The following is an 11,685-nucleotide window of genomic DNA, read 5'->3' on the forward strand; positions in this document are numbered from 1 at the left end:
ATTGTCACTGCAAAACACTTCCACGTTACAGGTCATCATGAACGAATGGGCTGAAGATCATCAAGAAGTACTGGAAGACGACGAGCCACCACCAGACGTAGACGTAGACCACGGCATGCCAAGTGAAGCAGAGCTGCAGATGGTGGTCGACGAGTATATTGCCGAGCAGCACCAGGAAGAACAGAGCACCAGCAGTGACCCCACCCTCGGCGAATTTGATATCCCATCCGTCCTTCAAGAGTCTTCAATGCGAGAACCAGACCCATTGCCGTACGACAGAGCTGCAGCACCTGCACTGTACGAAATAATCTACAATGGCTCACAGAAAGGAAAAGAAAAGCTTGCCGACAGTCATGGTTACCTATACACAGTGAAGGCCACGAAGAGACAGAACGGGAACCGGACCTGGAGATGTAGCGTGCGTAACAAGAATGTCTGGTGCAAGGCCACGGTGCTCCAGAAAGGTTCCAACTTTATACGAGGCAGTCTACCCCACGTCCATCCCGGCAAGCTAGGGGCTGCCATTGCAACGAATGTGGCAATAGAGATCAAGAAGTCAGCAGCCAAAGAGATCTTCACGCCTGCTGCAGAAATTGTAAACCAGGTGTTCCTGAACAAAGACATACAGACGAGAACAGCGCCATTGGAAGCGCTTCAAAACCCCGTCAACTTGGCAAGAGCGGCGAATCGTTTCCGGCAGAAAATGCGCCCAGCTGAACCGAAAGACCTCGAATTCGATCTTGACGAAACGCACATTCCCGAAGACTTTTTGCGTAAAGACATTCGAGTAGACGGAAAGCGGCACATCATTTTCGCAACAACGCAGATGATCCAGTTGCTGACGGAGTCGAAAACTTGGTACATTGATGGTACATTCAAGGTCGTCAAGGAGCCCTTCACTCAACTGCTCAGCGTCCATGCTTTCGTTCGACAAGGTGACGACATGAAACAAGTCCCGCTTATGTTCGTCTTGATGTCAGGAAAACGAAAGAAGGACTACCGAAAAGTGTTGAAGTCAATCAAGCGCCTGACACCAGATCATTCCCTCAAGAAAATCGTCATTGACTTCGAGAGCGCGATGTGGAGAGCCATACCAACAGTGCTACCCGAGGTCAAGATACGAGGTTGTTCGTTCCACTGGGCCCAATGCATCTGGCGCAAGATTCAAGAGATCGGTCTGGCACCCGCATACCTCCACGATGACGTCACGCACCAACTCTGCAAAGAACTACTCGCTTTGCCTTACCTCCCCCACGAACACATTCGCCCACTCTTTGAAAAGCTGGCAAAACGTGCAACAACAGAAACCCTGGCGACGCTCGTGGACTACATTCGTAGAAACTGGATTGAGACGACACAATGGACCCCTAAAACGTGGAGTGTCTTCAACCAACCCGTTCGCACTAACAACGACTGCGAGGGTTGGCACGGTGCCCTGAATCGACACGCACGTCGGGGAAATATCACGTTCTACGTTTTGGTTAAGCTTCTCCACGAACAAGCAAGTCTCGTCGGGATCCAAGTCCGTCTTGTGCGTGCCGCCAAACTGAAACGTAGGCAACGAGCCCAATACCGCCAAATCGAGGGAAAACTCTTCGCAGTTTGGGAGGATTACATTAATGGAAAGAAGAACGCCCGACAGCTGCTCCGTACGTGTTCACATCTCGTTGCCCCAAGTACGTAAAACGGTCAAATGGAATGTGCTTTGAACTTTTTCATGCGCTTGCTCTAGACTCTGTCGTCTAAGTCATGGAATGATGGTTACATTTTGGTAATAAAAACATATTGTTTTAAGATAACAAGTGCATATCAACAAGTGTGATATGGTTTTATTCTCTGGCTGTATTTTATATGTTTTGATTTGATTTGATGAACTGTAACAGTGACGACTGTATGTAAATGTTATCATTACCGGTATAATTGATAATAAACTACTAAGTATGAGTTAAAACGAAACAGGTATTCCGTATTGATTTGTCTTCAATTTGACTATGAATGATGATGCAATTCATGACTGCATGCCGACTAACCGGCGGTTCATATAGATCCTAAAGTCTTCTCATTTCTTTCTCATTTAGAAGTATGGATATACGACGGTTGATCGGCATGCATGACTGTGGCCCAGACAAATTAAAAGCCCCTCGATCTACTAAGTACTTCTGAATAAACATTGCCAAGCATGCAAACAGTACTAAGAATGAATAAAGACTACAAATTCTTGAGGTCTAGATCACAGGATCGAAGTTCCCACCCCTAAAAATACTTATCCCTAAACCGCCTCAACTATACACTCAACTATACCCGCCCACTTCACACGATACCCTACACTCCGCCGCTATAGGTGCCCATTTGACCCAGGGCCGTTTCGACCCGGGGCCGTTTTGACTCGGGGCCGTTTTGACTCTATTAAAGCGGGGGCCGTTTTGACCAGGGGCCGTTCTGACTGGTAAGCATCTGAAAAACACAATATAGTAATCAGTATATCAGAACTAAAGATAATAGTCGACTGAAATAAAAACACATCCTGAAAAAAAGAGTCACATCATTTGGTTTAATAAACTGAACAGACAGTCGTAAAGGGTCATGCAAAGTAAAGAAATACATTGAGGAGGCTCACAGTAAACTGTAACAATTTTTTGGGCGTTTCAGATCTGATTACTTTAAGAGCACATGGTTGACCCTTTTAGCTACCTAGTTGACCTGCAGAGTGGTACATAAAATGACACTCCAAAAGCACCACTGGCCTGCACAGTGGTACATATAATTATAGTTTGTTTTTATATAGCCCTTGCACTGTACATCTACTGTCTCAAAGCGCTTTACAATCGCACACATTAATACTTAGCTATCCAGAAACCTTTCTGGAACCAAGGGCGGTCACAATTTAGCGCACGGAAGGACATTTCAGGCCTGTTGAGAGTTCAAAGTAGCACTGGCCGGGTAACGAACCCGGGACCTCCCGATCACAAGGCTGACGCTAAACCGTTGTGTCACCACGCTCCCAAATTTTTATGTTTCACTCAATATGCACTATATATAAGTGCCAGGGCTGCCATCTATGAATGATGTTTGAAACAAAGGCTGATTAAAGCTCTATAATTGTTACAGTGTGGATGGAAGGGCTATCTGGTATATTCGTCACCAAAACGTCTGGTAGCAAAAGGAATTGGAAAATCCCAGTCGCATAAGGGTTAACGCTCACAAAACGGATAGAACACCACACTTTTTAAGACAGGTACTGTAATCATAAGGAACATGCATGCCGACATCCAACGAGTCCAAGTCCATGAGAGACTGCATCACCAGTAGCAACAAGAAAGAGCGCCAATTCACAGCGAACCACACCGCTATATCATAAAGTAACATGAACGCCAGCAACAAAAGTCAAAATGTTTAAAAGAATTCACGTATTATTGTGTAATGTCAGGATTCCAGTGAAATTGGTAAAACCGGGTTATTCCCAAAGAAGGGTCAGGCCCAGAGAAATGCAAGTGGGTATCCTAACATTACACGAGTGAACATTTGACTTTTGCCCGAGACCACCTCCTACCCATTTGACTATCTCATGAACACTGCACTCTGACAGACTCTTTTTTGATGGGGATAACTGCAAAATAATTGGAACACAGGTTCATTTGTAATCCGAAGAAATTCCAAATAGACACACACACGAAACACTTTGAATGAAGACTTCAAATCGAACTCGAGAAGTGAACACCAAACTTAATCTCCGACATCTTAGAGTGAGATATTTGCAAACACTCCGAATTATTACCGTCTATCTGTTATCAAACGCTTTTGGAACGTTCCTTGAAAGCTAGAATTCTTAGCTAAAATAGCGAATGAGTCCTGCTTACAGGAGCTAATACTGCAAATCTTGTAAGAAAGCAACAAGAAAACCTTGTCCTTATTTTGGAAAAGATTCTCACAGATAACGTTCACCAACCATCACTTGACTCATATTTCACAGAATCCGACACAATGAACAACACACCAACAACAGGATGTCCAAGACTGAAAAGTTAGATCACCACAGGTTTATCTATACGTATTACAATTCCTTCCAACATTTAAAAGAGTGCTCTGTACTCATGTTAAAAATAGTTCTGAAAGTACGCCATTGATGGGCAGACTTACATCAAACCTCGGGCAACACACCAACAACAGGATGTCCAAGAATGAAAAGTTAGATCACCACAGGTTTATATATACGTATTACAATTCCTTCCAATATTTGAAAGAGTGCTCTGTACTCATGTTAAAAATAGTTCTGAAAGTACGTCGCTGATGGGCAGACTTACGTCAAATCTCGGGCAAAAATAAACATCAAGTCTTTGTTGCGATGTGCACAATCATTCTGAGAGCCAGGGCCCGGTTGTTAGAAAGCATGTTAGCTCATAACATCATGCTGACATGTTGTTACATTATGCACTGATGTACATGATACAACATGTCAACATGATGTTATAAGCTAACATGCTTTCTAACAACAGGGCCCAGGTAGTCCGGGATTCTCGTCACAAGTGCAGAGCCCTTAGCTTTGGGTCATCTTGACTCCTTGCCCTATATTTCTGACAATATGATCATCAAACCTTGCAAGCCTATTCAAACTTTCTGAAAAAATCAGACGCATCTCTTGTTTATTCTAGTGGTACAGTGTGGACTTGAAAAAGTAAAATGGAAAAAAAGAACAGAAAAAGCCAAAAAATATAACAGTATATTGTGCATGTCGGTCTTCACTACCCCCTCACCCCCCCCCAAAAAAATACATGCACACAAACACACGTGAATTATGCACAATGAGGACTGTCCCCGTTTCTCCACACAACCGAGGACATTTATAAACACCAACAACTGAAAAAACAGCCTATAGTGACTCGTCTATCCGTGCAACAAAGTAACAACAACAACAACAACATGAAAACAACTGAAAAAGACAACATAGTTAGTGCTAGGTGGGACATCCAAACATCAAAAGTGTTACGTCCACACTTGGATTCGACGACGGGTGCCCGTATGGATGCGATCCGACTCCAAACGTCACAACATCGACAAGCCGTCGTTTACAACGATCCACCTATGACAACAAGTTGCCTACACATTCGCATGGACGTGACGACAACTGATAAGTTACTGTTAGACGTGTGGTAGTCACCTGGATCATTGCGACGGGCATGTGACTTACATGGTTCAGGAATAACCGAGACATGTCCTCGATCTTGGCTTGAGCATTTCCTGGCAAAGGCAGCAACTGGATGGAGAGGGTTAAAGTGCGATGTCAGTTACTAAGGGCGTTGTTAGTTTGGGAAATGGGTGTTAGGCGTTAGAGTTAAAGTCTTGCCCTTGGCAATTTAACCCACTAGCTCTAAATGGTCAGATTTGGGATGGAAGTACATGTACATGTACGACGGAAGAAATATGGTCATAAGAAAGAAAGCTTGCAACAGGGCAAGTTACAATGTACAAGTTTGACTTTGAAAACTCCAAGCCCCTTTATTTTCACTGCCCTAAAACCCCTTTTTCAGATATCACTGGCACAAAATTCTGCTCATGGACATTGTATCACTAAATCACTTAGTGTCATGCCGCTGATATTCTCCATTTATGTTTTGACCCATTCACGAAAATATTCGACTCGCAAAAATAAGGGGGTTTGCAGTATACCGACAGGAACCTATGCTGGGCTGATACACCTGTCAGTTTTTGATTTGTGGTTACTTCCAAGAGTGATTCCTTGCAGCTGAGATGCAAGAACGGAAGAGTTGTAGTCTTACTGGCTATGGAGAACAGATTCTGCTGCCAACACAGTGTTGACCCCAAGTTGAAACTATCTGGTGTTGTGAATGATATTTCTAAATCCCTGTTTTTATGACATGTACAAGGAACTCCACCAAATCGTTTTTGTCACAGATTTAATCAACCCGAGGCGTATAAATATATGATCGACTCGTTATCTTACTTGTCGTGGATCTGATAAAGGTGGCAGCACCACTGTCTTTTCCATCGTGTGCATCACAATCTTCCATAACTCCTTCAATAATCGCTTCAGCACGGTCTTCTCGCACACTTGGGCAAACATTGACAAACTGGAAGTGGAAAGGTAAACAAATATTATTGAAAACAAGTCACAAATAGGCAAGATATTGCACTTTTTACTTTTTCAGTTTTGGCCCCCTGGTGGCCAAGTCTAGAATCATGTTGGTCCAAAAATTGGTGTCAGAGGTTATCTGACCTGGAGGGTCATGTGTACCAAGTTTCAAGTTGATAGCTTTAGCGGTTAAAAAACGTACCATGGTTACAATCAAACGGCCAATTTTAGCCATTTGACCTCTGTGACCTTAAAAATTAGTTCAAATCAAAAACCTGTCTTTCTACGTTGAGCCAAAAAGGGTATATAGTACATTAATACGCACCTTCCATCAAGAAGATCCATTAGTGGTCGCAGGATCATATCCGATTCCTGCTGGATGTTATTCCGTTGACTAGGCTGCGATAACGACACCTGTCCAGCACCTTTGACTTTCGATAACAGATTGGCCAACTCCTGTACGCTTTGCTGGATCTGAGGCTCCAAACTGAAACAATTGAGAAGAAAGTTTATGTCGAGTCACTTGTCTACTCTTGTTACTTCAACACCCCAAAGCTCTAGGGCTCTCTGGCTGAACTCTCTGGCAGCCGACTTTGTTGACAGCTGACTGTCTAGCATGAATCGCAAAAATTCTGAACGCAGAAGAAGAAATTTTAACACCCAGGAGAGGGGCAACTTATAATTACAAGTGTAGAGCATCCTTTCCTCGAGCCTTTGATAGGCTCCCTCCAACCTATTCAACAATCTCAAATTCCCACCCACATTTGGTGGCATATTTTTCATCCCCACCCCACTATTTCTGGTAGACATTCGCATACACAACCCCTTGTATTGTATTCAGGAACCTCCTGTAATGCTTTGTCTTCTTCAACATTTGGATTTTATGAGATGCGTACCGGACAGTCAGTCCACTTTCGGTAACAACGTTGGCTGCATTGCCATAGAGCCCAAGAGTTTTGTGGTCCAATGTGGCATCCTTTGGCCAGTATTCCTCTCTGATCTTCATAAACGAGCAAATCTAAATCACCTGGAGCTGGTCTGCATGGTCTCCAGTACCAAAGTCACATCGAGCAGATTCATCCTTCACCTATTCACTGAGATCCACTCACCTTTTTGCAAAGATCATACTGAGTTCGTCGAGAACGCCATTGAGTTTCTGTTGCAACTCCTTGAGTATATCAGCAGCTTCTGGTACCAGCTTCTCTCCACCCATTGCCTCGAACACCTTCTCCAACTGAACTCGCAGTTGCTGGATGTTGTTCATCAAGATGCAAGCCTGAAACGGAGACAAGTCTGTCAATAACAGAATGTATAAAATGACCCAGTAAGGCCCGGCTTCGTCACTAAAGCACTTGTGTGAACTTAACTTGGTATTAAGCCTATAATAGCTTAACCCTTTCAGCCCGCAAGCCGGTCCGCCACGATTGATTTCACAGCCGCAGACCGCATACTCACAGATTTTCAAATTCAAATTTCCCGCACTGTCACATGATGCATTCGCCTCAAATACACTTGTGGTGACTCGAGCAACATATGACAATGCGTCGACGATCTTTTCAATCGATTATAGTTGGATTGGTAGTTATCAGATGGCGCTGAAAATCTGTGATATCGTCTGCCGATTTTGAAAGTCGGATTTTCTGAAAATTCGCCTCGGTTTTCAAATCGAACTACGGGCTGAAAGAGTTAACTGAAAGAGATAAGACGCCAACTGCCAGCATTGGCTGGAGAAATTTTGTAATGCAGAAAACTGTACTGCACTGCCTATATTTTTACCCCCAGCCACCAAACAGTTTCCTGTACTATGCTTAAAAAGTTAATTAGTTGATTAATTAAAATGAATTTGTTATAATTAAATTATAAGATTCATTACAAACTAGCCAATTAACATGCACTATCCACATTGTATGCAAGGTCTTTTAAACCACCACCAAATTTTGTTAAAGTATGAAAGAAGATAACACTGCTATTTTAGTAGTTTAATGATTAAAGTTAGTCTCGATATTGTTGTGTGATATGATTCTAGCTATATAATCGATAACACAACGACTGTAAACCTAAGACCTCAGAAGGTTCAATCTGCTTCTGGTGGTGTCAGACTTCAGACCAAGAAATCAAGAATTCCTCCTCAGACGCACTAAGCTCTCTCTTTGTCAAGAATTTAGAATAGAGTACAGTTAGTTTTCTGGCTTCTTTTTTATGAAGTGACTAGGATAGTCTCGTTCTCCCATAATGTTAGATGCATACATGCAGTTAAACAAGGCGTTAAAAATTTTAGCCTCAAGTTAAGGTTATGCCAGTTCAGATGATATTGTTGACTTTTTACCTTTGCCTGTTTAACACTAGCAGGAATCAACATCCAAGATAAGTCCACCTGTTTATAAATACACCACATTCAATCTCAAATAAATAGGATGACAAATCTAAGTCTCGATTGAAATTTTTTAGTCATCCACAAAACAGTTCTTCCCTCGGTGCTTGGTGCAACTGCCTGAGTAATGAACCGCAATCTGCTTGCATGCAGCTTCGTACATTGAAGGCCTACAGTCCAAGTCACAATTTGCTTCCTTCCTCCTTCGCGTCAGTTACACTGACAGTAGGCACATGTTGCACGCCAATGCCGCACCAGTGACCTGCTTAGATGATTGTCACCTTTGGCAATGAAGCAATTAAACAATCAACTGACGATCAAATCAGAATCAGGTGGCTACTTTGAAAGGGCCTTTTACTTGAAGGACTATGAATCCCAATTCTGCAAAGAAGGACAGCACCATTGGCGATCATTGGTGTCAACTAAAAACTGCACTAATACGCACAAGAATCTCTGGCACTATACTCACCACTTTTTGCCGCCCCGTGTACTTGTCAAAGTCTCTAGACACAATGTCTGCGTACGCGAGTAATACTTTATTGACCGTCTGAAAAGAGAAACATCCTCAGTGAGAGACAGAATGGTAAAGGAAGACATCAATTGGCACATTATACAGTAGAACCTCTCTATTAAGGACACCTTCGGGACTGGCAAGTGCTGTCCTTTATAGAGGTGTCCTGATTAGAGAGGTCAAATTGAATAGAAACTACCAATTTGGGACCAAAACTGGTGACCCTAATAGAGAGGTGTCCGCTAAAGTTCCACTGTACTGTACAAAAGTCTCAAAGGACTTGACATTCATTCCCATGCCTAATTCAGAAACCCTTAAAGAAACCAAGGCCACACAGATAATGCGCAACTTTTGGCCTATTAAGGCCAGTTGAAAACTCCAAGTGGCACAGGCAAGACCTCCAACCCATGACCTCCCGATCGCAAGTCTTCCATTGCACCAACGCACTAGAAATGACGCACTAGAAATTAGTTCCCTGCTTAATGGATCCATCACCAAATACCATGCAGAAACGTCAAGTCACCTTGAAATCATCTTGCCCCGAACATGCAGGATAAGACTCTTTGAACAAGCTGGACTCACAACCCCAGAACTAGCACAGTCGACTCAGTCACAAATACTGAAATTCTCCTCCAAAAATTGTGGAGAAATCACAGGTGCATGAAGATACCAGAATCATAGCAAAAGAATCGCCCTCCATCAGTCAATTTTAGCTTACAAATCAATCATTTGTACAACTCTGATTTATACCCAGGTACTTCATAGGATTTGTGATGGCTGCGATTGATCGCTAACTGATTAGTTGGTTTTGATATCTTCATGAGCCTGTGACAACATGATGTAATAGAAATCTGTGTTGGCGGAGATGGAAAGAAATATACATCAATTTGCTTGGAGAATGTACACAAGCCTTTCAGTTGTTTCATTACATGCATGAGGAGAGTAAGAAATGTCAGTTGAGCCTTCAGTCAATACGTAACCAGAATGTTCATGCAAAAATTACTTATTTACCCTCTGAAAAAATGTAATAAAGTCATAATTTAAATCTTTTTACATGTTTTAAATGTTTTAATGTTTAAAGGTTCAAAAGTTCAGTCCAACTGACCTTGGGACCGACCTACAATGCATTTATGCATTACTGACCTAGATAAATGTAAACGTTTGCTGATAAGGCCAACACACAGACTGCAAGTTTTAAAATTTAAGACATCTTACAGAGCACTGGATGCATCTTAGATTGTTATCCATCCCAAGGGTAAGACCATGAATGTGTCTAAGACCACATTTCCTCCATAAATGTAACGAATCCCAAAGCAACATGCAATGGGAGGAGCATGAGAATGGACTCGCGTTCACAAGTATAATGTCTGTCTTTCTCATTGAAATGACAATGCCCTTTGGGGACCACTGATCAATTCCACTACTTAAAATTTAACACCATTCACATTTGGCCAACGTCTCACCCCTCACCCCCCTCCCTCTTTTACTCATGTTTTTCCTCATACTGACCTTTGCAAATCTCTTGAGGAAGTTATCCATAATCTCTGGATCGGGACATTCGAGTTTCTTGATGACATCAAAACACTGGTTCAGCTGTGTGAAGACATCAACGACGGACGTGGAGAACAGGGCATGCTCAGAACTCTTCTGGAACTGCAACGCAAAGAAACCAGTGATACCAGTGGTCCTTAGTGCCTCCTTTTATCTCGTCAAAATTGTTTACAGATGCCCAACTTCAAATTATACAATTTACCACTCTTTAACCACCGATTCTTGTACCCATCTATAAAAGCTAAGTTGTCTTTTTCCTCTTATTGCCCACTTACCCCATCCTTCTTGTCGCGATCATAAGCACCATGTAAATATTCCATTGAGACATCGTCATTCTCGTTCAGCCACTGCATCACAAATGGCTCAAACCACCTGAAAAATGCAGCAAAAACCGTAAGTGAAGCTAAGCATAATCTGTGTCTTAAAGGGGGACTATAGGCAGGAGCAGAGGGGCTAATTTGGCCATATTCAGGTACAGTAAGGGCCCTGGGTCATGTCAGACTCAGCACTAAATATATTCCTTGTACAAGCATGAATCATTTCGATGTACTGTGAGATGTTAGAGACCCCTAGTGGTGAATTCGTGTAACTTTATCTTGCCTGACTAGCTGCTGCCTATATTGTCCCTTTAAGCATGTTAAGTGGAAGGTTTTGACTTCCTTCAGAATGTCTGAAAAACAAAACTCCAAAGACTCTTTGGTAAAATAACAGGTCTTTCAGGCCTTCTTACTCCTTGAACATGACCATGGAAACAGGCATGGTCCCCCGATCTTCGAGGGTTGACGTATTCAGTCAAAGTCAGTCAAGACTAGGCCTCGCGCATCAAGAAGAAACCACTAATCTCGACCCGACTCACCTAGGGTATTCCGGCACCGTTTCCTTGTAAGGAGGAACGTCGTTAATATATTTATTGTAGAGCCACTTGATTTTGAAATGTAGATTCATGTACTCTGAACTTTTGCATAATCGTTCCTTTTCGTGTTCTTGAAGCGCGTAGCTCATGTCTTGCGAGAACAGGTTCCACAGTGATGAGGCACTCACTTGGCCTACATTTAATTCTTGGGGAAATCTGAAAAAAAGAACGCAATAACTTCCTAAGCAATGAGAATCCCCGCAATAATATCCTGGAATTACATCCTCGTCATGACTACCACAGCACCATAG

The 11,685-nt window shown here is 42.7% G+C and overlaps 2 protein-coding genes across 3 annotated transcripts in view; one reads left to right on the forward strand and one right to left on the reverse strand.

Moving 5' to 3' along the window:
- LOC135482724 (integrator complex subunit 3-like) overlaps nucleotides 1–11,685 on the forward strand; it is a 414,475-nt gene that overhangs the window by 51,187 nt on the left and 351,603 nt on the right. The gene's annotated exons all lie outside the window — the stretch shown is intronic.
- LOC135482719 (protein unc-13 homolog B-like) overlaps nucleotides 1–11,685 on the reverse strand; it is a 220,494-nt gene that overhangs the window by 15,448 nt on the left and 193,361 nt on the right. The window contains exons 28-35 of one of the 2 annotated variants that reach the window (XM_064763021.1): nucleotides 11,378–11,590; nucleotides 10,797–10,893; nucleotides 10,480–10,623; nucleotides 8,929–9,006; nucleotides 7,198–7,364; nucleotides 6,414–6,575; nucleotides 5,960–6,086; nucleotides 5,186–5,251 (exon numbers count right to left, since the gene is read on the reverse strand). In XM_064763021.1, coding sequence (XP_064619091.1) covers nucleotides 5,186–5,251; nucleotides 5,960–6,086; nucleotides 6,414–6,575; nucleotides 7,198–7,364; nucleotides 8,929–9,006; nucleotides 10,480–10,623; nucleotides 10,797–10,893; nucleotides 11,378–11,590 — 1,054 coding nt within the window. Of the gene's footprint in view, nucleotides 1–5,155; nucleotides 5,252–5,959; nucleotides 6,087–6,413; nucleotides 6,576–7,197; nucleotides 7,365–8,928; nucleotides 9,007–10,479; nucleotides 10,624–10,796; nucleotides 10,894–11,377; nucleotides 11,591–11,685 lie in introns of both variants that reach the window. The other variant, XM_064763022.1, reaches the window with a different exon arrangement.

This window comes from Lineus longissimus, chromosome 2 (assembly GCF_910592395.1).
Source record: "Lineus longissimus chromosome 2, tnLinLong1.2, whole genome shotgun sequence".
NCBI lineage: Eukaryota > Metazoa > Nemertea > Pilidiophora > Heteronemertea > Lineidae > Lineus > Lineus longissimus.